This window comes from Alligator sinensis, unplaced genomic scaffold (assembly GCF_000455745.1).
Source record: "Alligator sinensis unplaced genomic scaffold, ASM45574v1 scaffold1219_1, whole genome shotgun sequence".
In the NCBI taxonomy this organism is placed as follows: Eukaryota; Metazoa; Chordata; order Crocodylia; family Alligatoridae; genus Alligator; species Alligator sinensis.
This window is the reverse complement of record NW_005842599.1, coordinates 765,905-787,770: the sequence shown is the minus strand read 5'-3', so window position 1 is coordinate 787,770 and position 21,866 is coordinate 765,905. Positions and strand designations below refer to the sequence as shown.

The 21,866-nt window shown below is 42.3% G+C and overlaps 1 protein-coding gene across 3 annotated transcripts; it reads left to right on the top strand.

Moving 5' to 3' along the window:
• Positions 1 to 13,703: 13,703 nt before the first annotated feature.
• On the top strand, positions 13,704 to 19,081 carry SPERT (spermatid associated). Of its 3 annotated transcripts, none has more exons than XM_006032969.1 (2): positions 13,704 to 13,720; positions 17,958 to 19,081. In XM_006032969.1, the coding sequence occupies exon 2, from the start codon at positions 18,097 to 18,099 to the stop codon at positions 19,060 to 19,062; it is 966 nt and encodes a 321-aa protein (XP_006033031.1). In that variant the 5' UTR covers positions 13,704 to 13,720; positions 17,958 to 18,096; the 3' UTR covers positions 19,063 to 19,081. The 3 variants fall into 3 exon arrangements, with proteins under 3 accessions (XP_006033031.1, XP_006033030.1, XP_006033032.1); XM_006032968.1 differs by lacking the exon at positions 13,704 to 13,720 and adding an exon at positions 14,136 to 14,284; XM_006032970.1 differs by lacking the exon at positions 13,704 to 13,720 and adding an exon at positions 17,444 to 17,508.
• Positions 19,082 to 21,866: the final 2,785 nt, after the last annotated feature.

Here is a 21,866-nt window from a genome sequence, read left to right as displayed (position 1 = left end):
TATCCCAACCAGAAACTTTCCAAAAAAATTTCCTCCACCCCTCTCAGATTATTACTGATATTTAGGGACCTACCAAATTCTTGGCAGAAGTGGGGTGTGCTCTGACTCCTTTAATCTTGCAGGTTCCCCTGTGCAACCCCCTCTCCCTGCTGTTTGGTGAAGGAACCCAGCTTGCGGCTTGCTCCTGATCAGCAGGGAGGTGAAAACTGCAGTTTTAAATATGGTGCCATTTTTGTCTCCCACCACTGATTGACTGAGGGTTCCCAGATGGCCCTGCTGTCTGCTGCTGACTAGTGGGGAGGCAAAAATGGTGCCATGTTTAAAACTGTGGTTGCCAGGTTTAAAACGGTGGTTTTAGCTTCCCTGCTGATCAGAAGGGAACAGCAAGGTCCTCTGCTAATCAGCAGCAGGGTGGTGGGCAGGTGGCAAGGGTCGAGGTGTGCACAGGAGAACATGCAAGATTAAAAGAGTCACCGTGCAGTGTACTTCTGCTGTGAATTTGGTAGGTCCGTACTGATATTATCTAAGTAAAGTATGTCATGTTAAATGAATGTTTACAGTGCTTCTTACAGGAAGAGGTACTAATGGCTATCACCCTATGTGTGACATGCCACATGTTCAAATGAAAGCTTGATAGAAACCAGCAACAAGAATGTTCTACACTTTTCAAGCAGAGTCTTTGTAGCTGCTTGGCCATTTTTATTGTGCAATAATTACTTTGCATGCAAGTTAAATCCACAACAAATGTAGTGTGTGTCAGGAACCACTGAGACACATTAACCATAGAAGTTATTTTGAGTGTGATACATCTGGTATTCTCTTGTAGCATCAGCTGCTGAAGTAGTGTAGCAGTTAAAGAATCGCAGCTTCCATTTAGAGAGGTATGGTTCTAGCTCTCGTGGATGAGAAGAGAATCTTAAAAATATGACCCCTGAAGGCTAAGAAACCAGAAGACAAATTAACCCCCCCCCCCAAATTTATTTTTATAGCTCATTATTTTCAGCAAATTTCATTATTTTTTTGAGAAGGAGCTTTCTCATGATTTGTGAAAGCTTAGGGCGAGCTTAGGCCAAGAGACTGTACACTGCAGAAGATAATGGTTTCTTTGATCTACCAGTTGTGACAAAAAACATGAAGCTGCACTGCAAAAATTGGTGTGATGGTCACAGAAGTATCTTTTTCTGTCATTCTTCAATACTGTATATAGGACTTACAGAATTGATCAGCTTTGTGGCAAAAGGTGAGTGAATACAGGCGGACAGCTTGTACCTTGTCTATAGGCTTCTTTTGAGATTTGGTTTGGTTGTTTCAGAAAAGCAAACATGACCTTGTCTGTCCTGAAGAGGTGGTTGGCCTCCTTCTACCTATTAGTATTAGGTAAGACTCTTAGCTGGAAGCCATAGAAGATGTCTCCAGATGCCCTGTTAGTTAAAGCAAATGGAACAAAGAGAGTGGCAAAACCTAAGAATAATATAAAACATTTAATATCCCAAAAAGGACTTCACTACTTTATGGAAAAAGGTTTTAGTAATTGCCAAAGCTTGAGCAACAACTACAAGTTATGCAGTTTAACTGCATTCATAAATATGGAAGTAAAATACACATTTATAGGAGTACTCATCCAGCTTCTGGAAGAAAAATTCTTTGTGGCTTTGACAGCTTACAATTATTATTTTGGTTAAGGTCTTCTTGTTCCATATTTGTACAACACCTAGCATAATGTGAGCAGGGTTCATGACTATGGCTTCTGGACACAACCAAAAGAAATAGCAAGTAAACAACAATAATAATCTGTCCATATACAAATCTATGCTAATGGGTTGTTACGAATACTTAAAAGCTAGGAAATGCCAAGCTTTTACATTCAAACTTAATGTCTGTATTATGAATTATAATATTTAATAATTAGTCATTGTGATTGGTACCTGACATTTCTATGCTTTAGGGCTGTTACTAGTTGCCTGAAGGGGCCAGGAAGGAATTTTTCTTTCCCCTTATGAATGCTACTGGCTTTAGGTTTTTTTCACCCTTCTTTGAAGTACTAGACATTGGTTACAGCTAGGGCTATGGCTTCTGAACAGGGGAACATTGGTTCCCCTGCCAAAATTGAGAAAACTCAGAGGTCTTAGAGGGTCTTGCTCGTCTGGTAAAGAAGGAAATTTTCCCTCCATGTCAGATTGGCAAGGCCTGTGTGGATTTTTGCCTTCCTCTGTAATGCTGAATGCAATTCTCTTCCTAGGATCGGCTGAATGTATATTAACAAAATTAACCAAATTACTTCCCTGTCATTGAAATATCATGACATTGGCAGTGCATGTGGGGCATTGAGGTCCCAAGCAGTCCCCTACAGGCTGGAAATCTGCCAGCATGCAAGGGAAAAGTCATGGTTTCCAAAGTTTTTCTCATTTAAAGGAGAATCCATTTTTTAAGTTTGTTGATCCATTTTAAAGTTTCTTCACTACCCTTTCCTATATTCATGCGATCCACTTATGGGCCATGACCCACAAGTTGAGAAACACTGATCTAATCCAACCTCCTGCTCAAAGCAGGACCATCCCCAACTAGATCATCCCAGCCAAAGCTTTGTCTAGCCGAGTTTTGAAAACCTTCAAGGATGGTCCACAAACTCTCTGTTCCAGTGTTTTACTACCTTCCTAGTGAGAAAATTCTTCCTAATATCTAACCTAAACTTCCCTTGCTACATATTGAGACCATTGTTACCAGATTTGCCCATTACTTTGGGGTGTGCTCATTTATTAGGGATACATTTCTAGGGTCTTGGTAATTCTGTCAATGTGCTGCTTGTGTTACTTGTGTTTCTATACGGAGCTGTATCTCTCCCTTCTGCAAGTCCTCACCCCCCAATGGAGCTATCTTGCAGGACTCAGTTTCAATGGGGCTGGGTTCCTCCAGTCACCAAATCAGTCATACACACAAACACACACAGTTTAACGTGACACGCCTGACCCGGTTGGGTTGATCAGCATGGACAGGCTGACACCCTTATATGCCAAGAATCAGTTCATCAGAGCAACAATAAACTGCAGTCAGACACAAGCACACAGGTAAACAGAATATCTCTGGTTGCTGCAGAGCACGGGAGGAAAGAGAAGCAGAGAAGGAAAAATATACCCAATTACTACCAGTTTGACTATAAAAGTTATTTATTGCTAAGCATATGAAATATATAATAGTACTAGTAGTAATAGACATGCAAAAGAAAAACAAACACCAACAATGACAATACTACCCTGGTTTCACTAAGTATTTGGGGAAACTTAGCTCAAGCTTAACTGATACAGTTCAGGTTCAGAAGTTTATGCCTAGAAAGAAGACAGAGAACGCTGGGATCTCACCTAGTCCACGGTACTCAGGCTGCAAAGCTGACAGGCACAGTCTGTAGCACAGTCCTTGAAGGGAGAGATGATCTGTTCTTCCAGCGTCCCAAGAACGACAGGGGATGGTGTCAGCACAGGGGTTTTCTTCTTCTCCTTCTTTCCTCCTGCTTCTACTTCTTTTTGCAGCACACACACTTACAGATTTTTATACCCTCAGTTCAGCTGCTTCAAAGCACCCTCAGTAATGTAAATCATTGTCTTTTCTTAACAAGGGGTTATCTGGTTTGGACCATCTCAGGAAACTGATTGATAATCAGGAAACACTTAAGATTAGGGAGTAACCCAAATACTTGGGAGCCAGCTTGAAATTCCTATGGATAGCAGATATACTGATGAGATATCTCATGGTCTCTTCCAAAACAATAGATAGCTTGCAGCATCAGGATTTTGGATTTTCACTTGTTGTGAACAAGCCTCAGTTTAGCATGACTTTTCCAGATCTTACTATAGTCTTTTAACAGACTTAAGGCAATTATTGGGGTGCTTATAACCTTTTGTGGAGAGGACTTCCACCAGTCATCTCGGGAAAAGTATGACAACACTTGTGGTCAGGACTCCAACGGGCTGAACGCTGTGATGAACCCCTTTACCATTGTTCAAATGTTGCCCATACCCCCTCTGACTCGGTCTCTTGCCTCAGCATTCCCTAACCCAGCAACCGAGTTTTAGTCAATCAAGTTTAAATAGGCCTCCCATAGTGGGACCGGGGAATGTACGGCCCGAGATGCCTATTAAACTTAGAGGTGTGTGTGTGTCTGGGGAGGAGAGGGGGTTCTTTGTAAATCCAGATTAGAACTGGTCTAAATAATGCTGAGCTGGGTGTGTGTAAATGTGGGTTGATTAGCATTTGGAGTACAGATTCCCCATCATGCAGTGCTCCCCTGCTTCTCTGGTCCCAGAATTCACTACAGTCTCTGCTTCAGGCTTTCTGTTCTCCATCTCTCATGTAAGTGAATGGTTATCTGGTTCCATCTCGGATGCAAATGAGACCTAGGGCAATTGTTTCACTCTTGTCACCCTTATCTGGAGGGTCTTAGGTGTGTCTCCTATTGCATCTTAATCAGTTTCATTTAGGTAGAGGAGGGGAGGGAGGGGGAACTCTTTGTGAGTCAGACAGACTGCATCCTGTGCCAGGGTTCCCCACGAACACAGAGCTGAGACGTAACACCATTGCTCCTTGTTCTGTCATCTGCCACTATTGAGAACATCCTCTTTCGAACCTCACTTAGCTGCATCCTCTTTTGAACCCTATTTCAGGTAGTTGAAGGCTGCTATTAAGCCCTCTCTCAATCCCTTCTCTAGACTAAATAAGCCCAATTTCCTCAGTTTTTCCTCATAACTCATGTCCCCCAGCCCCCTCACCATTTTTGTTGCCCTCTGCTGGATTCTCTCCGATTTGTTCACATCCCTTCTGTAGTGGGAGGCCCAAAACTGAACACAGTACTCCAGATGTAGCCTCACTAGTGCTGAATAGAGTGAAATTATCATTTCCCTTGACCTGCTAGAAGTAATCCTACCAATGCAGCCCAGAATGCCATTAGCTTTCTTGGCAACAAGGGCAGTGTTGGCCCTTGGGAACAAAGGCAATATGCTGGCTCATATTCAGCTTCTTCTTCACTGTAACCCTCAGGTCCTTTTCTGCAGAGATGCTGCCTAGCTAGTCAGCCCCCAGCCTGTACTGGTTCAAGGGATTCTTCCTTCCTAAGTGCAGGACTTTGTACTTGTCCTTGTCGAACCTCATGAGATTTCTTTTGGCCCAATCCTACAATTTGTCTAGATCACTCTGAATCCTAGCCCTTCCCTCCCTCATATCTACTACCCCCACCAGCTTGGTGTCATCTGCAAACTTGTAGAGGGTGCACTCTATGCCATCTTCCAGGTTGTTGATGAAGACATTGAACAAAACTGGCCCTAGGACTGACCCCTGGGAAACTCCACTTGATACTGGCTGCCAATTAGACTTGGAGCCACTGATTACTACTCTCTGAGCCCAGTGCTCCAGCCAGTTTCCTATCTACATTACAGTCTGTTCATCCAACCCATACTTCCTTAGCTTGCCTGTGAGAATGTTGTGGGAGACTGTACCAAAAGTCTTGCTAAAATCAAGGTACACCACATCCGCTGGTCTTCCCACATCTATAGAGTCAGTCATCTCATCATCAGGGATCTTGGTTTTTTTTTTGATAAAAAAAAATCCCCAATTTTCGGATTAAAAAAAGTAACCCAAAATCCACATTTTCCCATGATTAAAATGAAATGCCACTTTATCTATCTATCTATCTATCTATCTGTAGTGTTTTATTTTAATCATGGAAAAATGTGGATTTTGGGTTACTTTTTTAATCCGAAATTTGAGGGTTTTTTTAAATCAGAGAAAACCAGGATCCCTGCTCATCATAGAAGGCAATCAGGTTGGTCAGGCATGACTTGCCCCTAATGAATCCATGCTGACTGTTCCTCATCACCTTTTTCTTCTCCAAGTGGTTAGAAATGGATTTCTTGAGTATCTGCTCCATGGTTTTTCTAGGGACTAAAGTGAGGCTGACTGCTCTGTAGTTTCCTGGATCCTCCTTTTTCCCTTTCTTAAATATGGGCACTATGTTTGCCCTTTTCCAATCATCTGGGACCTCTCCTGATCACCATGAGTTTTCAAAGCTGATGGCCAATGGCTCTGAAATCACATCAGCCAACTCCTTCAGCACCCTCAGGTGCATCCCATCCGGCCCCACAGACTTGTACACATCCAGCTTTTCTAAGTAGTCCCTGACCTGTTCTTTCAGCATTGAGGGCTGTTCACCAACTCCCCAAACTGTGCTACCTGGTGCAGTAGTCTGGGAGCTGAGGCACAAAAGACATGGAGCACAATAGCCTTTTCTGCATCCTCTGCCACAAGGTTGCCTCCCCCATTCAGTAAGGGACCCCACACTTTCCCTGATCCTCCTCTTGCTACCAACATACTTGTAGAAACCCTTCTTGTTACCCTTAGCATCCCTTGATTGCTGCAACTCCAGTTGTACTTTCGCCTTCTTGACTTCATTCCTGCATGCCTGAGAAATACTCTTATATTGTTCCCCAGTTATTTGTCCAATTTTCCACTTTTATAAGCTTCCTTTTTGTTTTTGTTTACTAAAGAGTTCCCTGCTAAACCAAGCTGGTCTTCTGCCACAGTTGCTATTCTTCCTGTGCATCAGGATGGTTTGTTTTTGTTATCTCAGTAAGGCTTCTTTAAAGTACAACCAGCTGTCCTGGACTTCTCTCCTCCTGCAACTGGCTTCCCAGGGGATCCTGCCCATGAGTTCCCTAAGTGAGTTGAAGTCTGCTTTTCTGAAGTCCAGGGTCCTTACTCTGCTGCTCTCCTTTCTTCATTTCCTCAGGATCCTGAACTCAGTCATCTCATCATCACTGCTGCCTAAGATGCCATCCACGATACTACATTCCCCACCAATTCTTCCCCGTTTGTGAGCAGCAGATCAAGAAGAGCATGGCCCCTAGTTGGCTGCTCCAGCACTTGCACCAGGAAGTTGTCCCAAGTACTCTCCAAAAACTTTCTAGATTAAAATATTAACCCAGCCACGGCCATAAATTGAGATTTAAGATCACTTGCCCGTTCCCAGGCTTAAACTACCAACCTTTTTGTTCCCTGCTTGTTGTTTAGCTAAAGCATGCTGTGATCATTTTTAAACACAGAGGGGATTAATACATGTAATGGTGAGCCATTTTAATTAGTGTTGCTGTCTGGCAACTGCTCTAATTAAAATGCCCCCTTCCCCTCCCCTGCGCCCCATTGCTGAGTACATGTATAGGCAGCCCTAAGAAGTAAAAGTGATTTAAATGTTATAGGTCTCCTGCACTGAGGTACTAAAGCAGTGGAAAGCTTGCAGAGGAGGATGTAGCATACCTAGGTTTTAGCACCTTGATTGTGATGCAGGGATCAATATGCTAGGGCCCACATATATGGCCAGTGGCTCACACACTACATATACATACAGGGCTATAGGGCCCAGGGGATGAGAAAATATAATTTCACTAATTATCCCACAGACCTTCATGGCAGTTACATCCCAACGTCATTAAACTGCAAGTGAAAGAGAAATTACAGAATTTCTGTTAAGCAGATTCATTTTCTCACTCTTTGCTTGTCTGATCATAATTTGGGCCTGAGTCACTCAAACAACAATGAACTCCTCCTGTGAGTTTCTTGTTTCACCAAGATGAATTTTGGGTTTTGTAGATGTTGTTTGCCAAGTTTTTCTAGGAGGGGGGTGGGGGGGACACAAAAAACACTAGACTCATTCAGAATCAACAAAAGCTGAGTGCGTTTGTATAAAAACAACACAGATTATAGGGTTTGATTTTCTTGCCATCACTCTTACTGAGTTATGCCCAACAATACAAACTGTTCTGCTGATTTCAAAGGGGCTGCTCATGCAGTAAGGTGAGAAAAGGTAACAGAAAAAGGCCCATTATCATTAATAATGCTTAGCAGGAAAAAAGTTATTGCTTGTGTGGATAGAGGAGGGAGAATTTGTTCCCTGTTATTGTCTGAAGTGTTAATTGGCAGTAAGTGAAGATTCAGTATATTATGCCAGCAGGTGCTGCTTTATGACTACATTAATGTTAATGGTTTCCTCCTGACTATTTTAAACTATTTCTACCTCATTGTACACTTGCGCCTACTGTATGTTTGTATATCAACCCTACTTGTTTTTCTCAGTGCTACCGGAATAGACTTGGGTAATCACCAGCCCCTTTGTGACTTGTATAGCTGTTCTGTAGATAGTTTAGTCAGAGTTGCAATTATTGCATCCTATTTCTACAAGTGTCCTTTTGCAATCTCTAGCCACATACACATCAATGTTTAAACTCCACAAATTCAAGAGAAATGAAATGACAAAGAATGGCAACTTCACTGGCTGCAAATCCTTTTTAAGAAAACATATGCAAAATGGCTTGTGTTTAACTGTCCTGTGGTATATTTAATAATGGAAGTCAAGAACTGTTCCTTTATTATTTACATCTCTCTTCAGCCAGCATACCAGTAAAATAACTGTCATGAGAAGTCTGGTTGTTTCAAGCATAAACAAATGTGACAAGGGATGGTGCTGAGGGTTGGTGCTGAACTCCGCTGAAAAATTGTCCATTATTTAGGTGCCACCTGAGTCCTTTTGAAAATCTGAATCCACAGATACAGAGGAGACAAACCAAAACAAATCAATCAACTATTCCAGATGTCTCTCAAAAACAATGATGATGAAGGGATTATAAAAATGTATATATAATAGAATGGAATGTGCCCAGTACAGTCTGCACACTTCTTGGAACAGAAGAGTAATTTATAGTTAATTGACGGGCACGTTACATATGCAGTATGAAGTAGTGATTCCAGGAGACAGTATGGCCTGATACCAGGGATTGGGAAAAGAAGGTGATCAGTGAGGTAGTGACGAAGGAAGCTGGGTCAGAACAATGACTGGATAGAGGAGATGGTAAGAGGGAAAGGGAGGGACTGGCTTGCTCCGTCAAAGTGATATCCATGAATCAAACCAACAACTTGGGAGCTGTTCAGGGAACAACCTGCTTTTCAGTTTTCAGTACTGGCACCATGCTTTGAAAAGCATTTTAGCACTAGTAGGCATGGGTCACTTTCTATGCATGAATAACAGTATCTGTCCTTAAGAAATTCATATGCATCCATTTTGTACTGCAAATTCTCATGTAACCAAAGGAAAATTGGAATCATTCTCAGTTCATTTTAGTGAAGGCTAGACATGTGGCACCACCTACCTTAAAGGTGGCCTAACAATTCCCATGGTAAGATCTAGGGTCAGTAACTTACAACTTTGCTAAGCATTAGCCATTTGAGCTGAGTGTTAGAAGACTGGGGTCCACCTTACTCTACATCTCAACTCAAAGTATCAACTCAAATGCTTAGGGGCTTTCCAAGAGCAGCATTAGGAGAAATATGTTGTTTTACCAGATTCAGAATTTCTTAACTATTTCGAGCCTCTGAATGTCTCAGCACATGCTGAATAGAAGTTTGTTAGTTTGGTCTTCAAATTAAAAGAACCCTAAGTCTTTACTTTAATGGAATGTTAATGTTGCGAAGTCAAACACTCAACAGTCAGGAAATGGCAGAGTTAATGTTCCTTGTATTTCTAAATAACAGGAATCTCTCTTTTTTGATAAGTTTTTATGATGTGGTGCCATTTAATCATGCTGTTTCAGTAGCTTAATAGATTTTTAATGCATGACTTCATGTTTCTTTGTTTAACAATATTAGAAGTAACATTGTTTATGGTATCTTGTCTGGTAAATTCCAATGTGGTACTAACCTTTTGAAGTCTTTTTAACTCAGTCAGCTTTATAGCTTGGGTAAAACTAAATGGTTTGGTTTTGGTAAACCAGGCCTGTATTATGTCTGGAATTAACCTGATAATTAATTAAATTGGTACTATGTGGCCATCACATGTTATTTGATAAGCATTCCATTATAATTAAGAAGGAGCTAATGGACAATTAATACACAGGATTACACACTTAGCTAATTTGATGATTTTTAAATTTATGTTAGATGAAAATATACAGGATCCCATAAATCACTGTTAGAGATTTCTTAATAAGCAGAACCCACAATCTTCTCGCTGTCAGTCAGAAATGAATTGGTGACATTCCTCATCGCCCACTGATTCCTTCCCCCCCAGCTCTATTTATTGATTGAAACAATCATTATGTTCAGAACGTAGGCCAGATTTAGACCTGTTGTCACTGGGGGGCAACTTCACTGACTACCATTGACATTGAGTCTATATTTACCAGGTCACAACTTGACCCTTCGTTTGCACTGTCTGCTGCTGTTGTCAAGAATCCAGCTACTTATCCTCAGTCATGATTCTCACATTCTTTGCCAGATGACCCTTTTGGCTGCCCAATACAGGACAGCAGTCAACTGTTAAGTGCCTCTTCCCCTTGTACAGCTTGTTAACAAACCAGAGAAATTGCAGACCTCTGCTCACGGGGGTACCTTGTGTTTTAAAAGGGGTTGGGAGAGGCAGACAGGACATGAGACTAGACACTGATCAAGGTATACAGTGTGCATAGTAAGGGGTAAGTATAAATCTAATGACCAGTACCTGAAAGTCTTAGTAATCAAGTCTGCCTTGGGTGAAATAAGGGTTGTCACCATCTGAAAATGGTTTGATGTATAGAAATACTGAGGAGCGACCTGGGTATAACTTTTATATCCAGTAACATAACTTTGTGTGAGCAACCAGAGTCCCAGCCCCAGGCACTGGCTTAGAGAAGATGCAAGACTAGCTACTGAATCTGATGAAGCATCTGACAAAGTAGCCTGTAGCCTATGAAAGCTCGTGCCTCTCTGAATTAGATGGTCTGTGAGGTGGGCAATTATTTGGGCCAAAGAGCTACAAAGGAGTTTTGATGAGCTGCTGTGATCTGGGTCAGTGCACCCGCTGTCCCCTGCAACAACTCACCAAAACTCCCTATGGAGCTTGGGGTGGGTGGAGAGCAGTGTTTGGGAGCAGGCCAGGCGTGATCCACTCCCTGCACAACCTGCCTTGTGTGGAGGGCTGGCAGGGGGGCATATGGGTGGTGTAGAGTGGGGGATGTGTGTGTGTGTGTGGGGGGGAGGGGGCACCTGCTTGGGAGGTAGCTGGGGCTGAGGAGAGGGAGGGGGAGGGGGAGGGTGCATGCAGCAGAGATTGCCAGATTGGCAGCTGCCTCTGCAACACTCTACATGGGACTGAGCCCTGCCTGGGGCAGCCCATGCTATGCTCCCACCCATACCTGCCAGCTCTCCTGCCCCTGTGGTGCTGCTGTGGGTGGGCTGGTGGAAAGCTTGAGCTGGGTGGCTCCTGCCCAGTGTGTGGAGCTCCAGCTCTAGCTCCCAGCCACCTTCCACCCACTCCACTCATCCCATGCAAGGAGAAGCCACCTGCAGGCAGGTGCAGATGGTGGAGGCAGCCTGGATCTAGAGCCAAAGCTCCATGTGCTTGGCAGGAGCCACCCAGCTGAAGCTGCAGGAGCTCAGGGCTGCCTACTCCTCCATCTCGAGGCACACTGCACCCCAGCCAGTTGCTCCCCCTGTAGTGTGCCTCAGTATAGGGGCTCCCCTGTCTCCATGTTTGTCTCAGTGTATGCTATTTTGACATGCTTTGTGCTGCTTTTTTTTTCCAAGGTTTTTTTGCTACCAGGAAATCCTGGTAGCAAATTTTGCTACCACACTGCAAATTAGCAGCACCACACATGGTTTACCTGTAATGTCTGTGGTATGTGTAGGGGTGATGTGTAGGGGGTGCATGCAGGTGCACGTGGCACCCCCTACAAAAAGGCACCTGTGGGCAGTTGCCACTCGCCACCCCACTGCTAACACCGCCAGCAGCATCTGCAGGTAGTCCATGATAGCTGCTGGCCACTGCCAACACTGCTAGTGGCAGCTGTGGATGGTTGCCAACCCCTGGCTGGCCCTCAACCCCCCTCTCCCCCCACTGCTGCCAGCGGCAGCAGCATCTGTGGGAGCTCCACGCTTATGGCCGCCATGCTCCTGCTGCCGCCATCGCGCTCCTGCTTCTGCCAGTGCAGTTGTGCCCCCTCCCCAGCCGCTGGGGGCATGTGTCATTCATGGGTGTGTGGCACCACGAATTGCACATGCCTGCACGTGTGGATGCGGCCTATATGTATTCTGGGTTGGATCTTTCTCAATATTTCCTATTGAAGCTGTTATACTTTGCATAAATAATTGGGTCAAAGAGAGAGAAAGAGAGAATGAATTTTTCAACTGGTAAGCAGGGCGTGCACTTGGTTAAGGGAGCACCTGGATTCAAATGAATATTTAATTATACAAATTATAACAATTTCAGCAGAACCAGTTGAGAGAGATCCGTTGTTTAGGGTATTGTCCCAAGCATTAGGAAATCCACGTTTAGGTTCCTGTTTTGAATGGAACAAAGAAGGGATTTAAATTCCCATCTTCCACATCCTGGGTGACTATCTTAATGATAGGAATAGAAGGAGGGGGCACAAGCTTCCTTATCCTTGGTAGATTGTGAATGACATCTAAGTTCTTTTGTGAACTGAGGCCAACAAATCAAAGTGTTTTTTTTCCCCCCCAGAAATGCTAAGATGAACTGTTTTGATAGTTCTAAAATTTTTGTCTTTCTTCTTTGTATGTGTGTATATATTTGCCTACACCTATTCACCAAGTTCTACCTGATTTGAAGAGTTTTGGAACTTCTAAAATTGCATTTTTCCAGCAAAGAGATGATTTGCTGAAAAAATTCACCCAACTCTAAGGAAAACAGTACACAGAAATATTAAGAAAAAGCAAAATATGCAACAAATATACATTAATCCTTGTTGTAATTACTAATTCAGAAGAATCAGGCTTTCTTCTTTTGATCAGTACCTATTACTGAGCCATTCTTGTTTTCATTAACTGATCTCTTAAACTTTTCAGCTGAGATCTGCTTTAGTAGGTCCCATGTTCTTGGTTCTCCAGCAGTTCAGGATCACCCATTTCAACCATCACCTTCCCTAAGGTGACCTGCTATCATTTAGCACACTTTAGCTCCCTTCTCTCAAAGGCCAAACACAAACTCCATGCAAGGAGCTATTTCCCCACTCTCTATTGTAGAATACTTGAAAATAAACATAATGCTCCCTGGAGAGTTGCCATAGTGATTTGTGATGCTGTTGTGTTGTCTGAGATTAAATAGAAGTCAGAAGGGAAAAAAATTACAGTGACAATTTCTATACCTAAGTTTATCATCTTTGCATAACTCAAAAATAGCTGAAGTGATTTACCTCCAGGTGATTTACCTCTAAAACAATAACAATCACCTGGAGGCTGCTGCAAACTTGGTAGTTTTCATCTGAAAAGAAAGTAACTGTTATGTTTGTTACTCTGGCACACTAATTAGATAGCATTTTATTCTGCCTTTAAAGATGTAGCATATAACATAAAATCAAATAATTAAAAATGTAAAGATGTGGAGGTGGATATAATATGGCATATAAGATAAAATCAGATAATAAAAAAAGAAGGCTCTGGAGGTGGACATAGTAGCTATAGATAATGACTGCAGGTGTGATGGATAGATGCTCTTGGCATTCTTTTAAATCAGATTTAATGCTATCCTCACTCTTTTAACTTGCAGTCAAAGAAAGACTCCAGCCACCAAGTTCACGTCAGAAAATAATTCCACATCTCATACTGGATAGGAGGAAGTTATTTTGTCAACTTCAGCATCAGTTAAGCACTAAATCTAATTTGAATATCTTAGGTGGGAGAAATCATTGTCTTGAAGGTTAGTATTGAGAAAATAATTTTTTTAACTGATTTCAAGATGTTACATGAGAATGGAAAACAGGAGGATGACTTGAGACAACTGGGCTTGAGAGAATTAAACTGCTGGACTTTTTATATGGAAAAATAAATCATTTTTGTTAAAAACACACGCAAGCATAAATCTGGAAAAATCAGAGATGATCTTCAGAAACTGTAGTGAGACCAGTTGAAAGTAAGACTGTAGTAGCAGAAAACTCAGAGACTTTGGATGCTGCCACAGCCTACCCAGGCTTAAGAGATGTTGCCTTTCACCCAAATCATTTGTAGAGTTACAGTATCCAAGCACAGCCAAGAGGTCTATGTCATAATGAGGATGACACATTACTCTTTTATTGCATCCACTGGTTTGAAAACAATGGTCCTGTACATGGCCATGTTGAAAATCTAGTTTGAGGAGGGAGAGCTGAGGCAGCTTTTGGCATCTTGCCTCAACATTGATGTATCATAGTTGTAAAACCAATTGACTGTTTCGATAAGAAAAATAAAAGGAACAGGACATCACTGGACTCATATTTTCACTCAGGTGAGCAAATTTACACAGCATTATTGAAGAACATGATACAATTTGATCTTATATAAATTTGCCTACACAAACTCTACTTCCAAACTTCATACAGGTTTAAAAGATATAGAAATAAATTAAAATGGTACGATAAGTTAAGTGAAATAAAAGGTCTCCACAAAAGAAAAAAGATAGATCCAGTTCACTACAGCAAATAGCTTTGGTTTTGCCTTGATGAAAACCATAGGACTTAAACCTGGGAACCAGAGTAACACAGTGATCAATCAACTACTTGTTTAGTGAGATTTGAAAAGAGATGGAAATCAGTAAGATGGAGAGACACGAAAAGGATAGTTCAAATAATAGCAACTGTAGATGAGAAGGCTTCTGGTAAAGATAGTTAAATGAAGTCAGGTCTAGAAGAACATGGAGGTGACAGTGGAAGGAAAGGGCAAAGATTGACATGGGAAGACTGAACAAATATATGGAGTTTTAAGAATGAAAGGGGCAATTTTGGATTTGACCTGGAGATAAATAGGGCCTTGAGGGAGGATAGCAGTGAGTTTGACTTAGATATTAAGGGGAGGGTGTTAGTCTGCCAACTTAAAATGAGCACATTTTCTTTTTCTTGATGCTGATAGAACTCTGTGGGATTTTCAAACCCCAGGGCCAACATTTTCAGACTTGGATGATGAGGTTAGACTCATATATAGCCTTTAAATAGATACAGGCCAGATTTTCATATGCTTTGAGACACTGTCAAGGGCAACTGTCCTTACTTAGTCTCTTCCACTTATTACTGTATTTTGAGATGTGCTAGGAAAACTGTGGGGAGCTTCCTAGAGTTGGGGGTGGTGGGTCAGAAGTGTCCAGCCCTCTCAGGCAGAAGGGCCGGCAGAGAGCAAGGAACTTGTGGGTGAGATCTTAGCTGTGTGATGAGGGCTGCAATGACCCTCTGGGGAAAGGGGTGGCAGGCTTTGAACATTATCTTGTATGGTAATAAACCATGTCCAGCAAGGGAGAGATATTGCAAGAACACTTTTTTGGCGTGGGATGACAGGTAAGCTGAAGCAGGGGAAGTACTTAAGGCCAGACTGGGTGGGAGCCTGCTATAGTCCCACCTATAGTAAGAAAATCACGTTAAGCCACAAGCTGACACTGACTTGTGAACAAGCATGCAGTAGGAGACATAACTTGCTCCAAACAGGGATTCATTGAGTTACCAATTGCCTGAAAATGCGGAGGACTAGATTTGATGAGCCATGAGACACCTTCCAGTCATATGTTCCCAAGTGATTTATCATCAGATATGTAAAAAATTGTTTCAGGAAGAGGTGGATGGGTTGGGGAGGAGAGGTAGGTAAGGAGTGTTTCTAGAAATGGGCTGTTATGAAGAATTTGATGGAACATGTGTTTGGCATTTTCAAAAAAACACATGATAGAAGATGCAAAGAAAAGAGTGAGAGAAGAGAAGAGTGCAGTGACAATGAGGAATAGCAGGAAAAAATGAGAACAGGGGAGTATCATCATGTAAGAGAGTAGGAAGGAGAGTATGACAAGCTTCTGAATTACAATTACTCTTCCACTGCCAAAAGTGGTTGTGCCTAGGCATCCCATAGAAATATGAAGATTATGTTCCTGCTCACAATCTGAACTGACAGGACTGGATATAGTAAGAGACAGGGAATTAGGAGTGTGTGAGTAGAGCCAGGTGAAAGTTTACAGTCAAAACCTTCTTTGCTTGCAAGATTTCTTTGCAAGGCAGATTTGTTCTTTTTTTCCTTCAAAGGTTTAGTCTCTTCATGAATTTGTGTCATTAGCTTAATGATTTTGGTCAAAAAATGTGACAAAAACATGTTGTTTCACCATTTTCAATGTGTAATATTTCACTCCTTCATTCAAAAGTAACTTCATTTTGAAATTGACTTTGTTTCTTTAAAGAAACCTAACCAAAGCTCCAGCACAACGAAATGTTTTGTCCAATTCAAATCAGTTGTTTTAAAAATGATTTTGATTCTGCAAGTGAAACAAAAAATCAGTTGTTCTCACAACTCGAGTTCTCAGTGGAGTGTGATTTCAGTAGCAACAGCTGTTCAGTCTCAGGGCCATTCTGCTCATGGTCTTTTTCTGTGGTAGAAGGATAATTAAGGAGTCTTGTTATATAGTCTTGTTCTGGATAAGTGTTAAGGGCTGGGCTGGCCCCAGATGACCTAGCTGAAAATGATGTTACCTGGTCATTTATACGGAGAAGTCAAAGGTGGTTGGATGTGTTGTGGCTAGCCATATTGTTTCCTTGTTGCCTTGGCTAGAGAAAATGGCATGCCTTAACTGTGCTGGTGCACTGGGGTGTTAGCCCTGGGCCAACCTTTTGATTTTGGACTGTGAGAAGAGAAGAATGTTTGAAGTTTCTGTGATCAAGGTGAGAGGCGATTAGGGTGTGTTCAGAAGTAGTTTAGCAAGGAAAAGGTAGGTTTTGGCCACCTGAAAAAGGAAGAAGCAATAAGACTTATTAGAAAGGGGTCAAGACATGGGAAGAGGGAAAGGAAAAGCGTCAAAGCTGCAAGTCTGGGATGCAGGAAAATGAATGGTGCTGCCCAGGGGTGTAAAGAATGGCAGGGAATGGAGGGGGATCAGAAGGAATGGTAAGGAATTGTGTGTTGGGAGTTTGTTTTGCAATGGCAATGGACCTTGCAAGAAGAACATCTACAAATATTTAGGAAAAATCAACTGGCACATACAGCATCATTTTGTGCTCTGCCTATTCATAAATTTATTGGAGTTAAGGGCAAAAGGGACCGTTATGATCATCTAATCTGACCTCTAAAACAGATCAGAGTTTAAACCTGTAACTTCTCCACTTGGGACCAAATTGTTAAAGGTATTTAGGCACATAGGGCATCTTTATATGTGCTCCAGAAGGGTTGGGAGGGGTGCTTTAATTAGAGTGACTCCAAGATCTGCTCTAATTAAAGTGCCTGGAGTGTCTTGAGTATCAGTGTCCACTCACTTTTAAATGGCAGGGGAGGCGCTTTATCTAAAGCTTGTCGAATGAGCTTTAGTTAAAGCAGTCGCCATTTTGAAGCATGGGGCCACTGATACACAAGATGTGAGGGCTGGCTGGAGCACGGTAATTACCACCCTCCAGCAGACTTGATTAACTGAGTTTGCTCCAGTTCGCTGTGATGACAGCATGTCAGAGCAGCCTCCACGCTTGTGTAGAGGTACTCATAGTGGGGTTTTTAAAAGTACGTAAGCAGGTTAGATTCCTAACTCCCATTGCTTTCTTGCTTAAGTACTCTGAAAAATCCCATAGAGTATGTAAGGGCTTTGAAAAATCTGTCTTTAAGCCCACAGCTTTTGGTTAATTCATTTAATTGTGAGATGTCAGGGAATGAAACATTATGTGAATGGCAAGAGTATTATATGATTGCATTTTACCCACTCACAGAAGTTAGCTAGAGAGATACAATACAGGATGAGACTGTTTTGTACATACTAGCGACACTGCCAAAATCTGGTAGGCAAAATTATTTTTAACCCTATACATATAATGACAGAAGCTTGTTAGCAGGGTTACTTTGATCCTGAAGCAAACTTAGGGAACTAGAGTTAGTTTCTTATCAAATTTAGTTCACTTCTATCCTTGAATTTTTAAATTCATCCCACCTATTTTTGTTTTGTGTTCTGTGTTCAGTTCTCTTTCAGCTTCTCCATAGACCACAATAAAATCTGCTCCTCACCAGGGACATAAGCTCCTGAATAACAACCAGAGAAAATCAATTCACACGGACTTCTTTAGTTTCCCGCATCACCCAAAATCTACAGTTGGTCTAATGAGCCACTACGCAGAGTGTGCAGAACCAGATGAGGATTACATCCCTCCACGGGTTAAGCTGAGTGATGATACATTTATCTTTGTAGATGGCAAGTGGGTGAATGAGGCCTGCCATCAACCACCCTTCCCTTCCCACCAGAAACATTTCTTCAAGAAGACGCAGAATGAATGGACACTCTGGGAGGAGAACAAAGCTCTCTGGAAGGAGAACAAGGCCCTTCGGATTGAAAACAAGACCCTCCGGGAAGAGAATAAGGCTCTTCAGTGCCTGAGGACACAGAATAAGGCCATCCAGGTTATCTATGATGAGACTCTCCAGCAGGTCCTCCAGAAGGAGAATAAGCCCTTCCCAATCTTCCAAGATAGGGCTATAGGTTCCCAGGTCCATCGAGATAACATGGCCCTTCAGGTTGTTCGGGATAAGAATAGAGCTTTACAAGTCTTCCAGAAAGAAAACAAAGCAATCCCAATCTTCCGGAAAGAGAACAAAGATGCCCCAATTCAGGAGAAGAGCAAAGAAGGTGGATCAGACTTCCAGGAGGAAAGCAAAGCTGCCCCAGCCACAGATGAGGATATGGTTGGCCCAGCTCTCCAGAAGGACTCTGAAGCTGTTGAGGAAATCAGGGAGGAGAGCACAGCTGACCTAGTCCAGAAGGGGAACCATATTGCCTCAGCTATTCAGGAGGAGAATGTGGCTCTCCAGGCTATCCTGAACTTAAACCAGATCCTCCAGACCCACCTAAAAGAGAATTTTGCCATTCTAGAAGAGAAAAAGAACATCCAGGTTCTCCAGGAGGAGACCAAGCGCTTCCAGGAAGAGAACAACAAGCTGAAGCTGCAGCTAGCTGTAGTGAAAGGCACAATGTCAGAGGTTATGGCCCATATGGAAATGCTGCAAAAGGAGCTCAGTGACCTTAGTGCCACAAAGTATGATGAGATGAGGAAGCAGAACAGCTGCTGGTAAAAGAGTATCATCAAGGAGAGCCTCAAAACTTAAAGCTGAAGACCTCTTACCTCAATCTGCTGGGAAAGCTCTCTTCTTCTCAGAAACCTAATAAAGTCCAGGTGAAGATTCAGAAACGAGTAATCAGAGATTATTGTTTTATTCCAAGACTTGCAAGAATTGGTTTAGCTTCATCTTCTTGTTTCTGTCTCTGACCTTGTATGTGCTGGTGAGGATTGTGCTGGGTGCTAGGTATGTTTTCCTGCCTTAAACTAGCAAAAGTTTCAGGAAAACGATAGATCTTATGTTCGGAGAGTTCAGGGATCTACCAACTAACTAGTTTTTTTTAACTGTAATTCTAAGGATAAATATTACTTAAATTCTCAAAAGGTGTTTTTAGTGTCTAACTTGAGATAGAGTCCTGTTTTCAAAGGATAGATATTTAGCAGTTTATGAAAATTGGGCTCCTGTGCCTGACAGGAGTTGGGTTCAGGTGAGTCAGGCTCTCATTCTCTTCTCTAAGCCAAGTTATTTGATTGTATCATTTTCCATGATACACCAGAGTCTTCTCTTTTGCATAGCATAAGCAGGACATCATAGAAAATGTGATCTAGATGGGGCCATAAAAAAGAATGGGGATATGAGATGATCAAACATCTCCAATGACACACTGTAGCAGCATATCTAGATCAAAGTATTTCAGTTTCTTGATGGAAAAAATCAAAGTTTTCTATGTCAAGCAGGCCCTTTTCCCCAAAAAAGGTCATTTTGTCAATTTTCTATTGATAAACATTTTAGACAGAAAATGTTCAACCATCCCTACTTCCTATGGTTCCCAAGGACAGGGATTTGTCCCCACTAACAGGAGACCCTCTATTCCACATTAATTTAATCCGTTTTCCTTTCTCACCTTTCTTCCTGCCTTCTTTCATGTCTTTAGCCTCTGTTTGAGACACTTCCTCAAAAAGGTTTATGTAAATCATAACAGTAACAGTATCATAAAAATTAGAGGACCCACAAATATATACAATGTACTCAAATCTAAGATTAACCCAAATCTAAGATGGCCCCTCATTATTAAACTGTAGACATGGAAAATTATAACTTTGTTTTCCATGTCTAGAATCTAATTATTGGAGGATCCTCTTAAATTCATCCCTCACACCAGTGCTACAGGGAGAGAGTGGCAGGGGAAGCAGGAGCTGGGGGGTAGGCAGCCTGCCCCATGTCCCTTGTCCCCTCTCCATGCCACTTGCCCCCTGTGTCTGCCCTTGTGCCACCCATCTCACGCAGTGACTTAGCCCTGGTACCACTTGTCCACCTCCTGTACCTGTCTCCTCCCCCTTACCTTTGCAGCTAGTCTTCCTAGGTTCCAGGGAAGGGTGATATGTCATAACATGAGACATTGTGAGGAGAATATCACAGGAAAAGTCCATTTATTCTGACATTGAACAAAGAACTTTATCAGAAGTAGTAAAAGAGCATTAACAAGTGCATTGTCTGTGTAGGTTCCAGGAAATGGTATGTTGTCATGTTCCATAACATGACATATCACCCTGCCCTGGGACCTACATGGGAAATCCCCAACAATTGCAACCCACACTAGAAGAAGACCCAGTTCTTAAAGAGATCTTTCCAGAACCACCTATCCTAGTCTTCAAACCAGCACCAAACCTCTCTAACCTCATCACCAGAAGCAAACTCCCTATGACCCAAACCACACTGACAAATGGATCCAGACCATGCCAGGACAAGAAATGCAAAACCTGCCAACATATCTCCACCCCCCTCACTGTAACTACACCCCACAACAGAACCATCACCATTCCTGGATTTTGTATCTGGACCTCCAGAAATGTAATATATCTCATCCAATGCACCAAATGCCCTGAGGGAAAATATGTTGGAGAAACCAAACAACAACTGTGCACCAGAATGAATGCACACCAGAAATCTATCAAAGACAAGCGGAAAAGCTATGCAAAAAGGCTTGAGGGAGAGCATGCCTTTGCCTGATTCTAAGCTGCAGTGAAATTTCAACAGGGGGTGGCAGAGGACAAGCCACCTTGTTAACTTATGCATCAAGGCTGCTTACAGACATTAAAAAACAAAAAACAAACAAACATGCTTTACGGGAAGAAGTAACGCAAGAGTAAGACCTGGCGCTGTAGCACCTGTATAGATTAGGCATTTCAGTGGGGCTTTGTGGCTCTTTATCTAATTGCTGAATCAGCAATTAAATAAAAGCACCAAAAAAGCCCCACTAAAGCACTTGATCTATACAGATGTTGGGTGAGCTGGGTACAACTAATGTGATGCCTCTCCTGGGAATGCGCTGGGCTCAGCATGGGAGGACACCAAGTTTAAAGTAAAGCATGTTTTTGGTTTTTTGGTTTTTTTACATCTGTAAGCAGCCTGAGTCTTAATCAGCGGATTTGTTTATCCACTGGGGTGGACAGCTTCACCTAAGGTGCTGGATTGGTTCATCTGGGATGAACAACGTATCATTTTGCAGATGAGACCGAGTGAAATCAGACAGTCATCATCTGTTGTGAATGCAGAGCCCTACCTGGAGGAGAAAATGGTAATTCTTTGGCAGAATTTGATGCACTCAAAGGTGCTAGGGGCCTTGGTTGTTCCTTCAATCTTTTCCTTTTTTGGCTGCTGAAAGGTGGAAATTATCAGCATCTTATGTAGGAAGGAGAGGATGTCAAGTGTCTTAAAGCTTCTTTGTTTTAGAAACCAGTGCTTGTCCTGAGTAATTATTGTTCAGGGCTTTATTTTTTCCCTCTTTTCAAATGATTGACCAGGGCTTGATTTTCCCC

Excerpts from the sequence above, each read along its gene's own strand:
- SPERT (XM_006032969.1), top strand. The coding sequence starts at position 18,097 with ATGAGCCACTACGCAGAGTGTGCAGAACCAGATGAGGATTACATCCCT.